At 53.2% G+C, this 21,169-nt stretch overlaps 1 protein-coding gene and 1 long non-coding RNA gene across 9 annotated transcripts in view; one reads left to right on the plus strand and one right to left on the minus strand.

Moving 5' to 3' along the window:
• The window catches only part of Cacna2d2 (calcium voltage-gated channel auxiliary subunit alpha2delta 2), a 135,701-nt gene extending 119,841 nt beyond the window's left edge, over positions 1–15,860 (minus strand). For 6 of the 8 annotated variants that reach the window (XM_078043223.1, XM_078043222.1, XM_013359374.4 and 3 more), the window contains exon 1: positions 15,370–15,860. In XM_078043223.1, the coding sequence (XP_077899349.1) occupies positions 15,370–15,584 (215 nt within the window). In that variant the 5' untranslated portion in view covers positions 15,585–15,860. The remainder of the gene's footprint in view (positions 1–15,369) is intronic. The other 2 variants (XM_013359375.4, XM_021727505.3) reach the window with 1 other exon arrangement.
• On the plus strand, positions 1,588–8,399 carry LOC144376255 (uncharacterized). The gene is made up of 2 exons (XR_013436495.1): positions 1,588–1,744; positions 7,073–8,399. It is a non-coding gene; the product is annotated as an uncharacterized LOC144376255 (long non-coding RNA).
• Positions 15,861–21,169: the final 5,309 nt, after the last annotated feature.

Here is a 21,169-nt window from a genome sequence, read left to right on the forward strand (position 1 = left end):
GGTCCCTGGCACCCAGCCTGGGCAGGCACAGCTCAGCCAGGACCTCTTCAGAGACATACAGCCAGCTCAGACATATTGCCATGCTGACCCCTAGTTGGCATCACAAACTTATCGTATCTAAAACCTGCTCATCCCTGGAATGCTCTTTCCCAGCCTCCTTCAGCTCAGCTGGCTAACAGCTCTTCCTTCTAGATGTTCACACAAACAAAACCACTGGCATATCTTATCACCACCATGGCCACTGCCTTGGTCAGATTCCTTCTCTGCTCCCTTGGTTCCCAACTCACTTGAGCAACGGCCAAAATCATGCTAATTGAGTGGCCCTCCCTGAGTTGACCCCAGTTATCTCCTAACCTCCTCTTCTTCTCCTTTTCTCCCCTCCTCCTCTCTCTGCTCTAACCACATTCCACCCCAGGGCCTTTGCACTGACCTCTCCTTTGCTTGGAGCACCCTTCTCCCAGATACTCACGTAGCTCCCATGCTCCTCTCCTTCCAGGCTTTACCCAAATGTCTCTTTTTTGATGAAGCCTATTCTGACCCACCCACACTCCATTAAACTGCAGCCCTGCCCCCCAGTTTCTCCTGCCCCTTCTTCATGGTATGATCATCTTCCAATACAGCATGTCTCCTGTATCATCTCCCTGGACTATTGTCTGCCTGTACCGACAGAAAGAGGATGAGCTAGTGGGAGCCTTGGGTTATACTAGGATTTCTCTGGGTACAACCAGCATGGCTGAGCCCACTGATGCCCTGCCTGATGCCCAAGGACAGCCCATCCCAGGCCCTTGTTCCCCAGGGCACCTGTGCACTGACCTGTGAGCCACCCCCACCGTGGCATGTGACATGTGTTGATCAGTCCAGCTCATCTGTCCTCAGGTCTAGTCTATAAGAAAGGTCTAAGGCAGGCTGCCTCTCCATTTCTCAGATGGGAAAAGCAAGGATCAGAGGAGCTGCCCATCAACTCTACACATATAATCTAACACTAGGTTCCTTACCAGGAGAGGGGCTCAACATGTAGCTCCCACACTTGAGGCTCTATTTGGGAACAATAAGGGGCTCACCGGGGAAGCCGGGCCCCTTGAATAAATGATCAGGGAACAAACTGGCAGAGAGAGGTTTGGTATCCCAGGAACTGATTCCATCCATTCATTCCCTCATTCACTCCACAGACTCTAACCCAAGCACATCTCAACTGGGCCCCTCTGTCAAGCCTCCTGGCCCCAACCTTCCAACACCTAACCTTGTCCTCAGTAATTTGTGACCTTGTCCCCAGAGTGTGGGTAGCAGAGAGTACTAAGGCTTGGCCCAACACATGGTGGAGGCTGGGGGTATTATCATTATTCCCTACCGCTTCTCCCAGTTAGACCAGAGCTCCACCTGTCAGGCCCTCCTGCTGCTGGCTTGTCTAAGGGCCCACAAGTGCACAGCACTCACACCCTGCAGCTTTCCTGGTATTTCCTCTCTGGTGCTCTCTGGTTAATGAATCCTTTAGCAATGCAAATCTCTTCAGTAAGGGATCCACAACTGGAGGGAGAAGTGCCACCCCAGAGGCCCCACCTCCTCTGGCATTCCCAGGGGCGTGGCCAGGCAGAGAGGAGCCACACTGCCTGGTTATTATCACCAGAACGTCTTCTGAGATCAGGGCCTGGAACATAGCTGGTGCTCACAAAACAACTACAGAACATGGGGAATAGGATCCCATTTTAAAGAAAAGGTAACGGAGGCACAAAATGACCCCAACAAGGTAAGAGGTGGGCTGTATTTGTGATCCCTAGCTTCCCCCGCCACCCAGCCCTCATCCCTGGGCTAGGCTTTCCAACACGCAGGAGGCACACACACATCCAGGACAACAAAGCTCGCAGCTCCAGGTCCCTCCAGGCAGCCCTTCTTCATTTTAGAGTAATGGCCTCCTCCATACGCCACCAGTCTGGAAATCACCTGTGAAATATATTTCCCTCGGCACTGGCTCAGGAACCATGTAAATCACTTGGCTTAATGGCCTCTGGGATTGTTCCCCACCACCCCCTCCCCAGCTGCTCTGCCCGAGAACTTGGGGAGTAGGGTGCATGATAGGCGGGTCTCCAGTGCTTTGGGCATGAAGGCATCCTGGGTACTGGGAGGCACTATCCAGAGGTGCAGCAATCTTGGGGACCACATCAGTAGGAAAGAGGTGAACCTGCCAGGAAAAGCAGGATCTGGGCTGGATGGATGTGCAAGGTGAGCCTCTCCTGAATCCTACCCTACCCTTTGCCTGGTCCCCCCAACAACGGCTTATCCTCAAAGGAAGGTAGGTCAGGGTAAGGATGTGGCTCACTGGCAGCTTGCCTAGTTTGTGTGAGGCTCTGGGTTCAATCCCCAATACTGGCTTGGGGGGAGGGGCGGTATTTTAGCCTGGCGCTGTGGTGCACACCTGTAACCCCAGCAACTTGGGAGGCTGAGGCAAGAGGATGTCAAGTTCAAAGCCTGCTTCAGTTATTTAGCAAGGTCATAAGCAACTTAGTGAGATTCTGTCTCAAAATAAAAAATAAAAACAGTTGGGGATGTGGCTCAGTGGTTAAGCCCCCTGGGTTCAATCCCTAGTACCAAAAAAAAAAAAAAAGGAAGGTAGGTCACAACCCTGACTGGGGAAGGCTAGGGCCAAGGGAATGGCTTGGGGACAATGGAGGCCTGGGGCAGGATGTCTCAGCACTCCTGGGATGGGAGCACTGGCCATGGGTGGCACTGCTACTTACTTGGCCTGGCTTCCCTTCTTCCTCATTCTGTATCTCCCCCACAGACGGTGAGCCCACAGAGACCCAAAGCCCAGGCCCAGCACACTGCTGAAGTGTAGGGAGGGGCCTCAAGTGAGAAGAGGCAGTCAGAAGGCAGGTTTTAAAAGCCTTGAGGTGGTCAGCAGGGCAGATGGAGAATGGGCAAGCATCAATGTAGAGAAACAGTCTGGAAGGAGGTAGGCAGCCTTCTCCACAGGCCAGGAGATCTCCCTGGGACAGGCTGTACACTTTGGCTCTGGCCCTATGAACAGGCATTTGGAAATAGCATGGCCAGGTACCATGTACCAGTACATGAGGCTCTCCAACCCCCTTCCCTGGGAGCGTCAGTGCCCCCTTGTTGGGCAGAGTGTGGGTACCCTGTATGTATCCCCTAGGGCCTTAGTTTCTTACCTTGGCTCACCCAGGGGGCTCCAGAAAAATGCTGAAATCTGGGCCCTGCCCCAATCTGATGAAACAATATAGCCCCATGGGTCCCAGAGCCACCTACACCTCCCGCCACAGGGCAGTTCTTGGAGGCAACTTCTTGCAAAAGAGCCACAGGAGGATATGTGGAAGTGGCCTTTATACTCTGGCAGCAGCCAAGAGAGGTCCATAAATGGCCTCATCTGAGACCATTTAAAAGCCTGCTTCAGCTTTCACAGACAGGACCATCTTGCCCTTGTGGACACCTGTGCAGATCACAGGCTCCTGCTCAGCAAACATTTGTTGAGCACTTGGTAGGCGCTGGCCAGCCAAGGACAGGTGGCCACTGTCCTCCACCCCCCACCCCTCTAGGCACACAGCCTTGAAGGGCATGCGTCACAGAGACCAGTCAGCCAGGGAGCAGGGTCTACTGCAGGACAAAAAGGGAGGAAGGCTTGAAGCAGACTACGAAGCTCCTGAACCACAAGGGAGGTAAGGGAGGTTTCAAGGGAAAGGAATTCATAGATAAGCACAAAAGGATAAGCAGAGATCAACTAGACCACAGGCGGACCCTGCTTTAGGCTGGTAGGGTCCTCTGCAGCCCACCCAACCTCTCTCCAGCTTCCTCTGTGCTCAGTGCAGAGTAGGTGCTTTTTAAGCACCTATGAAATGAGATTGCTGCCCCTGTGGACACTCAGGCCCACCCCCATCCAATCCCCCATGCCTATCAGAAGCAGCTTCTTGGGCTGTGGGTGCCATCAGCACCAGTTTACAGGGCAGAACGAGGATGACAGCTATGCAGATGGGGTGGCAAGGAAGCATCATCGGCAGCTGCAGGATCATCACTCTGGAGGGTGCTGGGAATGCTAAGGATACTCAGGCTGGGAGGAGGGGGGCAGGGAGCTGGCCCAGACTCCCACAGTGAGCTGGATAATGCCAAGGCTAAGGCAGGGTAGGAAGAGACGAAAGAGGAAAAGCAGAGGGAGGCCCATGACCCTGCTCCACAAGCCCCTGGGGTTTCTGGGGCCCGCACAAGCCAAAGTCTGGCATAAATAATTGAACATGCTGCTTCTCTTCCACCAGGTCTCTTTGCCTGAATAATGCTAGGTACAGTCCAGTGCCTGGGGGATGAAGAGGGCAAGGGGAGAATGAGGACAGAGAGGTGGAGGAATGGACAGTGTGTCTAGACTGCCCTTCCCCTCTACTCTGTGTGCACATGGGAGTTGGCACCACTAGCTCCCAGCAGGTCAAAAGTAGGCCTAAATCAGAGGAGGCCTGTCCTGGTTTGGAGGGCTCATGGCTATGCCCAGTAGACTCCAGCTCCATCCACTCCCTGGACCCTGGTGGCCCCAGAGAGCCCTCTGTCTTCATGTGACAGGTGGAGCCTTCAGTGACCAAGGGGAACCCCAAACCGGTAGTACAACAGAGCTCAGGGCTTATCCCAAGATCTGTGCCCTTGGCTGACCACTCCTGGACACTGTGACAAGCTCAGACCAGAACTGGTGCAGGGAACGGAGTCCAGAGAACAACAGGAAGGATCAGACCTCAGGTCAGGAGAACATGGCCACTTTAGTGTGATCTCATCCTATCCCTATCAGAGGAGCTGACCAATGACACTCCAGTCTCCTCTGTAGAGTGCAGGTACAAATGACAGCTCCCCTATAGACATAAGCACACTCCATCTTGCAGCTGCCTTTCCCACCAGAGGAGAAGGAAGTGTCATGGGCAGCACCTGGCAAAGTTTGGGGCCTTCCCCTTGGCCATGTCCATGGGTCACACTTCCTCAACCACAGTTGGCCAGGTCAGCTGCACTGCTCCACAGTAATAAGACATGCCCCTCTGTCACTGTCCTCTTAGCCCATTCACGCTGTCCTGCTTTCATATATCATCTGAACCACTGGCTTCCTGCTGCCCAGGACAGTCTCTCCTTGGCCTATCCTTCCTTAAAAAGGCCTCTGACTAACCAAACTCAATTGGCACAGCATAGCACCTTGAGGAAGTGGCTGCTCCCTCCTCTGGGTTTGGGTCTAGGCTACGCCTCAGGTGCAGAGAGGTCCAAGGCAGTGTTCCTCTTTGAGCATCAGTTTCCCCATCTGTTATCACATAGAAATAAAACTGACCTAACAGTTCTCATGACCCACAACCACACCCCAGGTAAGATGGGGTTGTTTACTGAGAGGAGTGGTAAGGGCCCAAAGCCTCCTTCTGGTCCCCCAGACACCTCCAAGGAAGCTAGGTGTGCCACAGGCCCAGAGAGAAGGCCAGAGCCCCCACGACAAACCCTCAAGAATTTCACTGGAGAGGGACAACCCTTGCAGAGGGACATGCATGATGGAATAGCATAGAAGTGCGGGGACACCTTGCCCTATGACCAGGGACTGCCTACAGGAGGTGAGCTGCAGAAGGACTATGTGGGGCTGTGGCTGAGTGCCCGGACCCAAGAGCAGGGTGGGAATCCTGTCTTCACCACCTGCCATCACTTAGCCTTGCAGAGCCTCACTTTTACCTGTCTACGAAACGGGGATATGAATGGACTGACTTCACTGGACAGCATATGTGAAATACACCCCTCAGGGCCCACCTCAGAGCGATTGATGTGGATAAAACAACTACTTCCTGTTTATTCAACCATGCCCACCTCATCCTCTCCCCTCTCCTCCCACTTCTTCTTAGCACCTCCCATCCACTTTTAGGTCTCTTGTCTGACCCTGCAGCAGCAGACAATGCCTCCCTGTCCTCCATCACTATCGCCTTCTTGCTAACAAAACCTAAGTCTGCAGAATCTCCATCTCCAGCCCCAAGGTGACCCCATCCTCAGCTCAAGGGTAAATCCTGATTAGCATGAGCCAATCACAAGATACCTTCTCCACCGCCAGTGATTGGTTTACAGCAGACACGTGACCATGTGCTAGCCAATGAGGTGTGGGGGAAAGTAGCCTGGGGGCTTCTGGGCAAGGTTTCAGAGAACCCAGAGGAGCTGGGGGTGTAGCTCAGCAGCAGAGGGAGAGAGATGGGGATGGGGGTGGACCCATTCAGAGGAAACATCTCTTCTGCACCTAATGTCTGGGTCTGATATGATGCCTGGAGCTGTGGCAGCCATCTTGTTGCTATAAGGAAGTCAGCCAAGGACAGAGAGCCACACTAAAAGTGAGGCCAGACAGAGCACAGGTGTGGACTTGGTGCTCACCGACAGCCTACTTTCAGCCACCTCTGACTCCCTATCAGGAAATGACAGGCCTAGCTATGGGAAAAACCTTCACACTGGGGTAGCAGGGTGTGCACAGAAGAAGTCTGAACTCAGTTTTTGAGAAGGTGGCAGTCAGATCAATGCCTACACTCCAAGGCCCTCCTGTGAAGTGGCACAAAGCTAGAGGAGAGGGGCACAGGGTTGTAGATGAGGCTCATAAGGGGTAGTGAGCCAGAAGAGGGGCTGTTCAGGAAGACTCCTTCCCCAGGACTTAGGTCAAGCAGGCCAGCCTGGTGAGTGAAGACCAGAAGCTGGGGAGGCCAAAGAACTTACTAGGATCTGCAAGTAGCTCAGTCTGGCTGCAGGCTGATATTTCCAGGGTTAGAGGCCAGAGGCTGGAGCCATTCCAGGCAGGGTCTGAAATACCAGGCTGAAAAGTAGGGCTTTGCCTGCAGCAGACTTTTGGGGTGCAGGATCATAGCTGACCCTCAATGGGAGACATTGCAGCTTTCCAGAGGAGGGTTGGGGGTGCTCCTGGCCTGAGCTCACAAAGAGGGGCTGCGAAGGCCATCGATGTGAAGGGCAAGTGCTCTGCCAGCTCCTTCCCTTTCCTAATAAATGAAGTTGGGGGCAGGGCTGGGGTGGGCTGTTTATTCTTTGTTTGTTGGAATCAGTGACGGCACAGGCCTGACCTTTAAGGCTTCAAATGCAGCATTTCTGGCGGCGCCAACGGGAGGAGAACGCAGGCTGCGGAAGGAAGTTATCAAGACTCAAATGCCACATCAGGCTGGAACTTGAGGCAGAGCAGGGACCTCTCCTTGTCTCGGGAATGCCCCAGCTCATCTGTGTCCACCCTGCCTGGTCACAAAGCTGTCCTTCCCAAGGGGACCCAGAAAGCTCTGGTGACTCTGAAACAGCATAGGGACAAGGGATATCAGCTTCAAGGTCTGGCCTGGAGAATACTAGGATTGGAGCTCTCACACTGTACTCTCTTTGCAGTTTTGCCCAAGGAGACATCAAATTGCTCCCTCATCCTGTGCCATGGGTTTTTTTTTTTTTTTTTTTTTTTTTAAGAGAATAGTTGTATGTCACAATGCGAGAAAGGTAGAATGAGAGAATCGCCCTTCAAGCAGTGTGTACAGAGTAACTAGCGCCGGGTACTGGGCTCTGCCATGTGGGCAGCCAGCAGAAAGGTGGCACCTGAAGGTTCCCTTCCCCCACCTTGGGCCTCGGTTTCCCTATCTATGAGATGGGGGCCTCTGTGGCTGTGACATGTCCTTCCCACGTGGGGAAGCATGCAGGGCCCACAGTGGTCAAAGAGGTGGTGCTGCTCAGGCTCCCTGCCCCCACAGGACCCCTCCTGTCTACAGGCTCCTAAGCCCCTGACAGCCACTTTATAGAAATCTCTTCCCAAACTGCCCAGGACCTTGGGCCATCCCAGTACTGGTAAGGCACAGGCCCCGAGAATGCCTGGAAAACACAACTTACAGTTCTCTCAGACATCAAAACGCATTAGCCAGAACCGACACAGCCCCAAGGGACACAGCCCAGCATGGGGCAATGGGACAGCAATGTTCATGAAGACTTAGCAGACAAAAATTCTTTCTTGAAAGAAAGTAGCTTCACTAGAGATGCTTTGAATAGAGAACCACGCAGGGATCATCAAGCTGAAGCGTGGACGCTCTGAATCATGCCTGCTGACTGCAAGGATATCTTGCAGCAGGGAAGGACCCCGAACCTGCTGCAGATGCTCCAAGGGCTGCCAGTTTCCTGTCCTTCCATGTGCGAATGAGGAGCACCCACTCCAAGAGAGAGAGAGAGAGAGAGAGAGAGATGCCAGCCCAAGGTCACACAGCAAGGGTCTCCCAGCTCTGCCTGAGCCCTGACCTCCCCGCCCACCCTCCAGACTTTCCTCACAGAAGGAGGATTTGCAAAGATGCTTCACTTCACAAAGGACTCACGGAGCTCCTCTGAGTCCCAAGTCCTCCAGCGAATCTAAATACCATTCAATTTGCAAAAATTTGAATTACAAGGACGCAGTCTCTGTGTGTTTCCTTCGCAGACTGTCATCGCGCCAGTTGGTAGCTGATCAAACTTTCCAGCTCAGCCTTAACTCAGGCTGTTCCTGACATAAAAGTTTGCAAAACACAGGTCCTAACAACCAGGAGGCTTTATTTCCCACAGCCGGCATTTGCCCAGCGAGACCTGGCATTAACATCAAAGGCAGGTTGCAGAAGGTGGGCACTGCGAACACTTTCTGGCTGCAAAGAGATAACTGTCATGTGCCTGCCCTGCATATGCACACACAGGCACACAAGCACATGCCCACGCTTTAATTCATAAGTTCACATGTGCAGGCACCTGCACCTGTCTATAAACATTAGCTTGCATGTATACACATGACTGCACACGTGCATATAAACAATGTGCTACTACAAACACATGCACACGTCTACTCATAAAGGCACACGAGTGGGCATACACATAAACGTGCACATATGTGAACACATTCAATGCATGTGCAAAAACACGTGTGACACTTAAACATACACGCAGGCCAAGCACAGGAGGGAAGCCCCAAGCACTGGGCTCAGGTGCTTGCAGGGCATGGCTAGGTGCTGGGTGCTGTAGATAGATGCCTGGTACTACTCCCTGGGGTCAGGCCCATCCCTCATGACCTGTCACATCCCAACCCTATGAGGCAGCACAATTGGGAGAACCTCATTGTACAGAAAAGGGCCCAAGCCCTGGGAGAGGCTGAGCAAGTTCTCAAGGTCATGCAGTTGGTGGAAGGGGTGGCAGTCTTGGTGCATGCTAGGAGGGGACCACTCAGAAAGAACTGACCAATAGAGAAGGAAGGGCTTCAAGGTAGAGGCAAGGGCCCAAAATCCAAGAAGGGTGGGGAAGAGAAAGGCAGAGGGTGTGACTTCTCTCTCATATTCTCCTTTTCCCTTTGTTTAATGAGTGTCATTTCCAAGGTGGGGAGAGATGAAAAGATTTCCTGCACCCCTCCCTCTCTGTTAAACAATTAGGCTAATCAGAGCTCAAAGTGGGTCAGTTTGAAAAGCAACTTCGAGGGCACCCAAGGTATAGCCAAACCCTTACGGGAGATCCAGACACCTCCCACCAAGACAGATAAGTCCAGCAGGACTTGGGGTCAGACTTCATCCCTTGCTAGAGGAGTACAGAGAGGAGTAGTAAGGACCCCAGACCTGCCCTCTTCAATTGCTAAATGTTAGTCAGAAGGACCCTAGAAAAGAGAAAACTGAGAGAAGAGGAGCTCTACCCAAGGTCACCATCCGGTCACCCTTAACAGACGTCCCCCATCCAAGGTGGGGTCCCTGAGAGACTGAGTGAAGAGCCCCCTCCACCTAATCCCAGGAAGACAGGGTCTCCTAGCCTGTGAGACCCCACCCTCACCAGGCTCTGTCAACACCACCAGCAGTGGCTAAGGACAAGGGAACCAGACTAGACCAGATGAAGAAAGAAAGTCTGGTGGGGGACCAAAGTGAGATGAGAAGAGACAAAAGTGGGGACACCAAGCCAATGGCCTGAGTCCCACTGTGGCAAGGCAGGACCTGCCCACATCAAATCAGGCTCAGACTGTGTGGGTCAAGAAGGAAAGAACCCTTAAATCCTTCGGGGAAATCTCAAGAGATGGCTGTGGAGACCTGGCAAGCCTCTAGGGGCATCTCAATCTCTGTGGTCACCCCTTTGCCTCCCCCCTACCTGTTCTTGGCCACAGCAGTGCAGGAGGTTCTTCAGGTTACACAGGACAAGAGAGGAAGGGAAAGGAATAAAAGCAAAAACCACACATTCACTTCCCTCTGGGAATACGAATATTGATTCTGTAGCTTCTTGTTTAGACAGTCGGCACCAGGAAAAAATAAACCTGACATGAAGAGAATCTCCCCAGGAGGCAGGAAGGAGCAGAGGAAAAGCCCCTGCCCTGACTCAAGGGCCTAAGCTCTAGTGCTCCCAGGCCCAAGGTCGCTGGACCCTGGCAAATCTCAGTGTAGAGTAGGAATCAGGGCCAAAGGGGAAGAGAAATCGACCACTCCCATCCCATAGGCAACACTACTGTGCCAGACAGGGCCCAGGCCTGCTCCCAAACCTCCAGAAGACCCCTGGATAGCAATAAGCCCTTGAGAATCCTGATTCCCAGGATCCCCCAACTCCATACAGCATGAACCCACCAAGCACCTAGAAGACCCGAGTCCTCTGAAGTCCCTGGGCCTGGCAGAACTGCGGAGAGGATCCAGCTTCAAGTTCCCATTAACAAACTCTCAGCTCCACCCCGACTCCATCACCTTTTCAGAATCATTCTGGAATCTGGATATAGAGCCCCTCTTCCCCTCTACCAAGGCTCCTTGCCAAGTAGGCTTGGCCCATGATTAAAAGCCTTGGGGAGGATTGGGTCTCAGTGGCAGAGTGCTTGCCCAGAACAGGCAAGGCCCTGGGTTCAAGCTCCTGCACTGAAAAAAAAAAAAAAAAAAATAGAAAAAAGCCTTGGGGAGAAAAGGACAATTCTGGGCTGGGGTGCTCCCAGATGGTTTGCATGAACATGGTAGGTAGGCAAGGTGAGACCTGGCAAGGGCCACCTTGGCCAAGGAAAGTCCCTCAGGATTTCTTGAGACCCAGAGGAGGAAAAGTTGCACCTGGAAGACGTTGGCCCATATTCTATATCCTATGCGTCTTTGTGTTCTCCCCAGACTTGTATTTCCAGTGTCTCCCTTTCCTGGACCCACTACCCAGAAGTTCCCAGCCCCCTGGCAGGGCAGCTACATGTCTGTCAGAGTAGTATTCTACCAGTCCTTCCTCTAGTCATTGTGGACTTTGTGCAGGTCTTTCTGAGTCTCAATCTCGGCAACTGTGGGATGGGCGTGAACAGAGGTCCTGAGATCAAGGTGGCAATGTGAGTAAGCAGCCTGGCTTGGGTTCAGTGAGGGAAGGCCACCATTAGCTTGGCAATCTCCACCACCACAGATGAGCTGGGCTGAAGTTGCTGCTGAAGGGAGGGAAGAAAGGAGCGAGATGGTTGGTGACTGTCCTGGAGGAGCCGACGTGCCACAGTCCAGAGCTGGGACAGGGGAGGCCTCTAGAAGGTATGGGTGTGAGAAAAGCTTGCAGTGGTGATGGAATAGCAGGAACAAAGCAGAGACAAGAAGGCATTTAGCCTGTGTGAACATTGTGAGAAAACTGGCAAGGGAGGACCTGTGGCACCTGGATTTGATGCTAGTATGAACAGTAGCTGTCATGGCACCCCTGCCCACCAGAGGCTACCCAACCCTATTCATTCTTCCCACCAGCCTCCTAAGGGAATCGTATTATCTCGGTTGGAGAAACTGAGATAAGGTTATCCAAGTGGAGAGGGTCAGCTCTGGAGGCCAAAGTATGAGCACACAGGGATTATACCTGACACCCTGCTCCTCCCAAGAGCTGACAGTGTCCACCTGAACACTATCAGCTTTTGATGCCTACCTGTACCCAGGCAGAGGAGAGAAAAAGACACTGCAGAAGGCTTACTCCATTTTTTGAGGCCAGTTTCATTCTGGGGTCAGTCTCTCCTTGAGGATGTGAGTGTGACCAGGAATCTGGAATGAGACTCGCCCTCAAACTATGAGGGGACGCATCTTAAAATGGGTCTCTTGCTTTCTCAGAGAATTGATATAGCTAGCCTGGAGGAGGCACCCAGTAAAGTCGGGATCCAGAACAGGTAACAACAGCCAAGCATCTCCCCCAAATCCTCAACAACAGGAGGGATGCGGAGCATCTGGCAGCGCTGCATTCCAGTGACGGTAGCAGCAGGCCACAAAGCCTCACCCCTCCCTCCTGCAAAAGCTGCGGCAGGTTGTTGGGAAGATGAGGGACCCAGATGTGTAATGTTGCCTCCCTCCGACAGGGAGAGCCACAGGGAGGTGGAGACAGGGGCTGGGAAACCCAGACAGACACACGTCACCCACCATTAACCATAGCTAGACTGACGCATGCCCCATCGTGGGCTTTGCTCCCTGTGTGTCCACCCAGGAGATGAGCACATAGGTACTCGGGCATTGTTAATTTGCTAGGGGGTCCAAACCTTTCAGGCCCCTTCACTGCTTCCCCCCACCCACCCCCAGAGGAAGGGAAGTCCTGGCCCACACCACCACTGGAGCAGTGCTAGGCTAAAGAATGCAGCCAGGTGGGCAGCTCAAGCAGGCACTCCACCCAGCACTTAGCCAGAGAAGCCCAGGGATACCAGAGAACAGGGAACCATGACCTAACAGAGAAGACAGAAGAGACAGACAGATTAGGGTGGGCACAGATTGATGAGAGGAATAGACATGGAAGCAGGACCAAAAAAAGATGACAGACTCAAAGAAAGGGGACAGGGGAGAGAAGAGGTAAAGACACAGGGGCAAATAGCAGTGAGGAAAACATCCCCTGCCTGAATACTGGGATGGGCATAATTGGAAACAGGAGATGAAAGGCAGTGTGCTCTAACTCCATCCCTCCAGACACACGAATACACATATGCGCACACGCACAATGCACACGCACCCACACACAATGCACACATGCTCGCTTCCTACTTTGAAACCCCGATCCAGGTCCAGGTGGAATAAGAGAAAGGCCCCCTCCTTAAAACTGAAGTCCTGTCCTCCCTCCAGCAGCAACTCCTTTGCCCTTCTCAATCTGGTGGCAGCCTTGGTCCATTTCGCCTGGTAGGCAGAGAGCCATGCTGCCAGAGCTATTATAGAAATAACAGCCAACGGACCCCGAAACCGCACTTGATTTAAACCCAGCAGCTTACAAAGCTGAGCCCATTCACACTGGCAGACACTAATGAGGAAGGAAATTACTTGACCATCAGGGCCCTCCCCACTGAGAAGTTGTCACCCCAATACCTTAAGGCTTAGGGCTCCACTCCCCACCTTGGAAATCCACCTGTATCAATGTCATCCTGGCCTGGCCATGCTGACCAGCCACTCACCCCAGAGGAGGCACACCAAGCCCTCTGGTCCCAATGGCAGCCCCAGCCTTTTATGTCAGTTCAACAAAAGCCTCAACTCCAACCAGCTATGGTCATATAGGGAGGAGACCTCAAGATTCCCTTCCTTTTCTCCCTCCAAGGATCAAAAAGCATTTGCATCTGCCGGACCAGGGCAGCTGAAGGGCGCTGGCTGTCGTGGCAAACCCTCCACGATGTCACACCATTAGTCACCTCCCCCTGGACCCTCAGAGCACCACAATCCCTGCCTCATCCCCACTCTCATTCCCTAATTATGGTTTGCAAGACATGTCCCAAACCCTCAAATTAGCTCCAACTATATCGACAAGAGAAGAGCGTCCAGCTGGAAATGTGCCGCTGCCATCACACCCGCCTCACCATCTTCTGGCTGGAAACAGAGAGACAGGTGTCCACTCTGGTCAGGGTCTTACTCTGGCCTTCTAGGGGAGACCCATGCAGGCCCAGCAAACATATGAACAACTGCAGGATACAGGGAAGGGAAGCGAGGTCAGGAGATGCTGAAAAAGACGTTTACTTAAACCGTCACTCAAGGAGCTATGAAACGGGGAGGAAAAAATAACTGTGGCTTGGCTTGTGCTTGGCTTTGAACAAGAAAGAACAACAAAAATAATGTTTTTGCTCTTTTTAAATACTGCAAAGGAAAGACGATAATGCACCCATCAGCTCTGAACTTCCACACAATTCTCTTTTCTCTGTGCACTCCCCCCACCCCATACACACACAAAAAAAATTCAGACATTTGACAGAGGACACGTCCGTGCGGCACCTGTAATTTGCCAACTGATCACCCGCCTGAGCACAGCCAGGCTGTGCTCGGAGAGATGACAAGACGGAGAGAGACTCACAGCAGTGCTTCTCCGAGTTTGTTTTTTTTCTCATTTGGGAGAACCTACTAGCTGGAGTTGGCAGGTTCTGTAGCAGAACTAGGGGCTCCTACCCTTGAGCAGAAATGTTCTAATGACGCAGAGCCAGCCTCCCCTTTCCCTGAGGCCAGACCCTTCCCCTTGGCAACCAGCAGCCCAACTCCTCATGCCCCCAACCTTAGGCCAGGACACTAAAGAAAGAGTGCAGGGACAGGTGGCTCCTCAGACTCAGGGACAGAAAACAGAAGCAGGCTGGTCACCATTCCCCAAAGGGTTGTCTGGGTACTGACATATGGCTGGGGCATGGTGTCAGGAAACAGATGCTGTCCTAAAGGCCATTCACACTGAATACCCACTCCCAGCCCAGACACATCTGGCTTAGTTTGCGGGTTCTTTGGGAGAGCAAGGAGGCTCAGAAAGACCAAGAGCACCAGCAGAGGCTGGCAGAGCCTGAGATGCTATCACACTGTTGGCAGCGCAGTGGCAGCAGCAGCAGCAGCAGGGGCAAGCAGGGGTCCTCACCCCCATTCACCTTCTGTCCGAACCCCAGCACCTTTACCTCCCAATTCGATCCTGAGGAACACTCCCCTCAAGGACCCCCAAGAACAGGCGACAGGAATCACCGGCAAGAAGGTGCTCACACCCTCTGCATCCAGACCCCTTCGAAAGAAAAAGGCAGGTGTGGAGGTGACCCCACCTCTGACTCTAAAGCGCCAGGTTCCCACCGGGGAGAGAACGTGGGGCAGATGCGTCGCTCCAACTCTATCGGGCAGGGGTCGCTGGCCAGCCCCCTTACCCAACCCCCAGGTTTCCTTCTCACCGGGACAGTGGCAGGAAAATCAGCTGACAGACTCGGACCCTCTCCCCATCCCGGGGCTTGGAGATCTTGCCCTGCTCCCTTTGGGGGTTTGGGTGAAGCAGGGGCACCGCGGGGAAGTTTCGCGACGCAGCTAGAAGCGCCGGGACCGTGGCAGCCAGCCCTCGGGGCTTGGGGCCACCGCCCCCGGGCGCAGCGTTCCGCGGGACTCAGCGCCCCCGCTCCAAAGAGGATCGCCTGGAGGAACCAGCGCCGACTGAAGGACTAAGGGGAGCGCAGGGCTCGGTGGGGTCCCGCGGCCGGCGGAGGCCACTTACGTGTGCTGCTGGGGGAAGCTGTAGGCAGAAGCGCCGGGGGCGGCGAGCAGCAGTAGAAGCAGCAGCGGCAGCAGCAGCAGCAACAGCGGGCGCGCGGGCCCGGACGCCGGGAGCCAGGGGCCAGGGCAGGGCCGGGGACCGCGGCCGGGCCAGGGGCACGCAGTCCGCGCCGGGCCGGGCCGAGAGGCGCCGCAGGTCCGAGCCGGCACCGCCATGTTTCCATTCAAGATGCGGCGTCGCGGGGAGGGGGGGCGGCGGTGGCGGCGGCGGCGGGATGGGGGGGGTGCAGGCGGCGGGCTGCGGGCGGCAACCGGCCTCTCCTCCTCCGCCACCTTCTCCGCGCGGGGCCTCTAGGGCTGCACCGGCCGCAGCGCCTCTGCGGGTTGCGAGCTACGATCTCCCCGCCGCGCTGGCTCCAAGCGCTCTGAGCGCCTGGCCCGGGACCTGCGCTCAAATAGCGGCCGCCGCCAACCTGCCGGCGCCGCCCTCCCCTCTCTCTTCTTCCCTCCCTCCCCCGCTCCCTGGCCGGCCCGCCCCCCTCCTCCTTTCGCCTCCCCCTCCCGTCCTCCCGGGCCGGCTCGCCCCCGCCGCGGCCACGCGCCCTCCTGTGCCCGCGCGCCCCTCGTCCCCGCGCAGCCCCGAGCCTGCCCTACTGGCCCGCGCAACCGAGTGGAGTCCGGGCGCGCGCGTCCAGTGCCCCAGCCACGGTCAGAGCGTGCCGTGTGCGGCCGGGTCCCCACACCACAAGCCCAGGTGCTCTTCTCTGCTCTACCCGCAAGAAGAGTCTCCCTCCTGAGACTCAGGGTAGGGGCATATGTGACCCTTCTGGGGCTCGACCTTCAACAGGCTTGAGGCCTGGTGTCACAGGTTTAATGATGGAATGGCAGGATTCAGCAGACCATAGAAGAAGGTGGCAGTGCTGTCGTACCCTCAGTGACTCCAGCTACCTCGGGATTTCTCTCTGCCAGGGATTGCATGTTCAGACCCTGGCAGAAAGAAAAGGCAGGACCTCCTTTTTCCCTGAGCCAGAACCTGGGTACAGTTGCACAAGTGTGGGGGGCTGAAGATGGCAGGATGCAGCCTCCTGGATTCACTTCCCTGGGCTAAGCAGGTACTATGCAGAGAGGAGCCCCAAACCCCAGTTCCCAGGGCTTGCACAGCTGCTAGTCTGACTCTTCTAGGGCCAATGAGTGTGAGCACAACCCAAACATTCCTAGAGCCCCCTGACTCTTTCTTGCTTCAGGGAAAAGGCTGGGACTGGTTTCACTTCCAACCCTCAGCTTGTGGAGTGGCCTCTCAGAGCCTCAGTTTCCTCCCTGAGAATGCTTGTGTGGGTTCTCAGCCCTATTTCCAGGATGAAGTGATAATGGGATGAATTAGTTGGTAAGCAGAAGCACTTGTAGTTGGGGGATAGTATCCCTGGGATCCTATCAAATTTCCCCCTAGAATATCACTCTGCCTCTGGATAGGATAGGAGAATGCTCCCTGCTGGTCGGTCACAGAGCCCAACTCCTTTAGCATTAGCTACCCAGAAACTGCCTTACATAAAGAGTGAGGGACAGTAACTGCTGGGCAGCTTAGTTCATAGATAAATGCTCAGAAGCCTTCAACTCATGATATCTGGCTGGGTCTCACATCATCCTCTCAAAGGTTATTTCAAGGAGGGTTGCAGTTGAGGAGGGAAGAACAGTGGTCCCTGGCATAAGGAACAAAGAGGTGGTGTTAGAGGCTGGAAATAGGACTCAGGACAACCTTTATTTATTCCCTTGTCCTGGTGTGCTTCCCCCACCCCTACAAATTAGGGCTCCACAAGGGGACAGCTTCCTTCATTTCTTGGAGCTTTCCTCCCTCCTGACCTTGAGTGACACTTCAAGGGTCAGACTAAGGTTTGCCAATAGACCCCAAACCACAAAGCTCCCAAAATATTATCCCAGTAAGACAGTGCAGGGCCAGACACAAATAAAGAGGGGAGGCAATTAAGGGTAAATAGGGAGTAAGAGTTTACACATCCCTGGACCTCAAACACCTACAGTCCTGGGGTCTAGTGGACTATGGGAGATCAAGTCAGGACAGCTCTGCAGGGAGACAAGCAAAACCCTCACTTGAGCCAGAGGTTTGAGTGTACCAAATATGTGCCCCTACCCACGTCCATACAGAGTAGTCCCTCCACTAGGCTGGACATGGTGGGAGGGTCCTATTATGAAGAGTCAATAAGCCTGGGCTAACCAGCCCCCTTGCCAATCCCTCCTGGTGATACCTGTCTCCAGCATCTCTGTCCCCTTACAACTAGGTAGGACTGGCCTGAGGTGTCTCCCGGATTTGTTTGCTGAACAGATAACTTGTGTTCATGGTCCCAGGTGAAGAGCACACAGGGTGTAACTTCTCCTGAGTGCCCTGTGGGGAATGGGCACCTTCCCAAGACAAAGTCTCCAACAGCCTGAGAAATGAGGGGCAGCCTGCCTATCCTTTGACACCAGGATTGTGGTGCTATCCCCAGAGAGTGCCCAGGCCATGAGGCACCTGGAGCCAGTCTGGGTATAACCGTGAACATAGGCAGTTGGGCATTTCAGTTCCAGCCTCTGCAGATGTATACCTAATTGAGGCCGCTGGCTCTGAGGGGAAGGCGGGAGATTTTGGTTGACAGGCCGTTAAAGGAAGACAAATAAGGACGAGAGGTAATTAAGAGTAAATGGGTAGTAAGAGTTTCCACATTCCAACTTTTGAGGCTCACAATATCTTTGGCCTCCTGGTGGCTGATTCCAACAACAGGTTAAGATCTTGGGAGGAGGGGGCTGGGGATGTGGTTCAAGCGGTTAGCGCGCTCACCTGGCATGCATGTGGCCCAGGTTTGATCCTCAGCACCACATACAAATAAAGATGTTGTGTCCGCCAAAAACTAAAAAATAAATATTAAAAAAAAAATTCTCTCTCTCTCTCTCTCTCTCTCTTTTGGGAGGAGAGATCCAGCCTTCCCAGGATTAGTACTTCCAGGGCAGACATACTGATGGGCTAGACAGGAAAGGCCTGAGGCTACCTGCTTGGCCCCAGGTGCCTGTACAGGAAGATATGATGTAACAGGGGCAGGTAAAGCTACTGTTAGCAGAAAGGGATCTGGCTTGGCAGGAGGCTATAGGTGCTATTTCTGCATGCAGGCCGAAGAGAGGTCAGCTCAGCATCCATAAGAGATGGAAAGAATTTTATGGGGGAACTTACTGTGAGCCAAGTAGGCCCTGGGCTTGGCCATGACTCTGGAGGGAACAGGAAGCCCATCGGGAATGTCTAGGACTCCTGGGATGGCAAGATTATCACCCCAGCATGCTCTACTTCCAAGCCTCCCCTCCTGTTATCCTTTTGCCCCTCAAGTCAGCAAGCTGGACAGCTCCTTATTCAGTGAAATCTGCCCTGCAGCTTTTTATTATTATTATTATTATTATTATTATTAGTCATTGATGAACCTTTATTTATTTATTTGTATGTGGTGCTGAGAATTGAACCCAGGGCCTCACACATGCCAGACAAGCGCACTATTACTTAGTCACAACCCCAGCCCCTGCCCTGAAGCTTTATTCCTCCAGTTCCTATTGCCTGGAGCACCCTTCCCCATCTCTACCACTTGGACCCAGGATATTCATAAATCCATCAAACCACTTATACCAGGAAGCCTTCCCAGACCAGACTCTCCTCAGCTGGTTAGACTTCCCCACCTCAGTCCCCTCTTTCCTGCCCCTTCCCCAGCCACACACATATACAGTGGCCTCTGCCTTGGGATTAGAAATATACCTCTACTCTGGACTCTTGTCAAACCGAGACCAGAGGCTCCCTAGATCATGTTATGCCCTCTAGGTCCTATACAGGTTTTGGCCATTGAGAGAGAACAAGAAGTATGAACAGAAGGACTAATTTGAGTGTTATGTTAAGGAGAACCCCTGTCCTATATCCAGGAAGGATGTGGTTTGGGCACAAGGTAGGATAACTTTGGCAACAGACATCACATGTTATATAGTAAGCAAGTTACTTTGCCTCTCTGATCCTGTTTCTTTAACCATATAGTGGCATACATGGTCCCCATTTAGCGGGGGGGGGTCTGAAGATCCACTCTTGAGGGTCTTAGTCCTGAGGGTAAGATTTGACACTCAGTAAGGGCTTAGGGAAGGAGAAATTCAAACATTCCCAGGAAAGGCAGGCCCTGTGTGCAAGCAAGCAGAAAGACTTCCTGGAAGAGAGAGAGGGATTCCAGCTCAATTTTGCAAGATGAGCAAGGTAGGTGGACATGTTAAGGAGGAGAGAAAGGAGACACTGGAGGCTAAATATGACCCTACCCTTGTAAGTCTCATTGATCCATCTGTACCCAGGTCATTTGAGCAGATTTCAGCCTTAAAAAGTAGGAGAGCATCCCTATCTCAACTAACTCATTTCTTTTTTCTCTCCGCCCCCCAGTACTGGGGATTAAGCTCAAACATGCTTTATGACTGAGTTATAGCCCCAGCCCTTTTTTATTTATTCTGAGACAGGGTCTCATTAAATTTCCTAGGCTAGCCTTGAACTTGTGATCCTCCAGCCTCAGTCTCCCCAAATAGTTGGGATTTTTAAGAATGAGCCACCTGCCTGGCTTCATCCAGCCCATTTCAACACACCTATTCCTTTGGGGCTGGACTCAGTAGTCCCCAAGGGCCCTCATCTGGGACACATTATATATGGGCATACCACTAGCACATGCCAGTAGCTGCTGTGGCTTCTCCACCACTTCTTTGGAAATACATAGAAATTATATGCTCCCCCAAATGCCCTGCTTGAGCATGGTGCACACACACTATTACCTCCAGATACAACCAGAAGAGGATGTCACCTCTGAATGTACAAAGAATACTTCAGGCAGGCATGGTGGCACATATCTATGGTCCCAGTTAGCTGAGTTGGGAGGATCACTTGAGCCCATAACTTCAAGACCAGCCTGGACACCATACTGAAAACATATGAACATAGTAAAAAAATAAAAATAAAAATATTTTTTATAAAAATAAAAACCATCAAAGATCCTTGGAGCAATGTGACTCACAGTCAGTTTGGTTTTACTGTAATAAATGGAGGGGGCTGGAGCTTAAACCTTTCAGGTAGTAAAAACTTTCTGCACATCAAAGTTAGGGCTAAGTTTCAGGCTACAGACTGTCAGAGCTTCTAAGACAGAAGGGGAAATAGGCCCAGAGAGAGGAAGAGACTTGCTCTGAGCCACCCAGTGGTTAGTGCAGATCATGATGTGGAAATTTGAGTCTGGAGACTGGGTTGTCATCCCAGATCTGTCTCCCTATGATAAAGAGTGAGGTCAGCCCTGCCATGCCACCTGCCCTGCACCCTTGTGCCGCTGCAGCAGCCCCTCACGGCCTGGGGACTCCTCTTCATCATGGCACAGAAATCGTTTCAGGGGTGTGGGGGAGGCTGGGGGGAGGGGGCAAGCTGCTATCTTTGAAACAGAAAGATGCAGGACAGCATTTCATATGTAACCATTTGAATGTTTTTGCGGTTTTTAGAATTCAGAACTCTAGTTGGGGGGATAGTGGGGGGCGCTTGGGAGGTGGGGTAAGAAGAGCTTCCCTTTGTCCAGTAGATTGCACGTTAGTGGGTGGTTGTGTCAGGGACAGCTGCTGATAAGTTTGTGACAATCAGTCCCAGTCTGTGTTGCCGGGGTGCTCACTCAGAGAGAGGCTGTTATCCAGGAGCCCGTGCTCCTGGGTCCCTGAGGGTCATAGCTGGTCCCTGGCCAGTCCCCTCTGACTGAAGCCTCTCCTCTCTGCCCTTCCCTGCC

The sequence above is a fragment of the Ictidomys tridecemlineatus genome, chromosome 3, assembly GCF_052094955.1.
Source record: "Ictidomys tridecemlineatus isolate mIctTri1 chromosome 3, mIctTri1.hap1, whole genome shotgun sequence".
Classification (NCBI taxonomy): Eukaryota; Metazoa; Chordata; class Mammalia; order Rodentia; family Sciuridae; genus Ictidomys; species Ictidomys tridecemlineatus.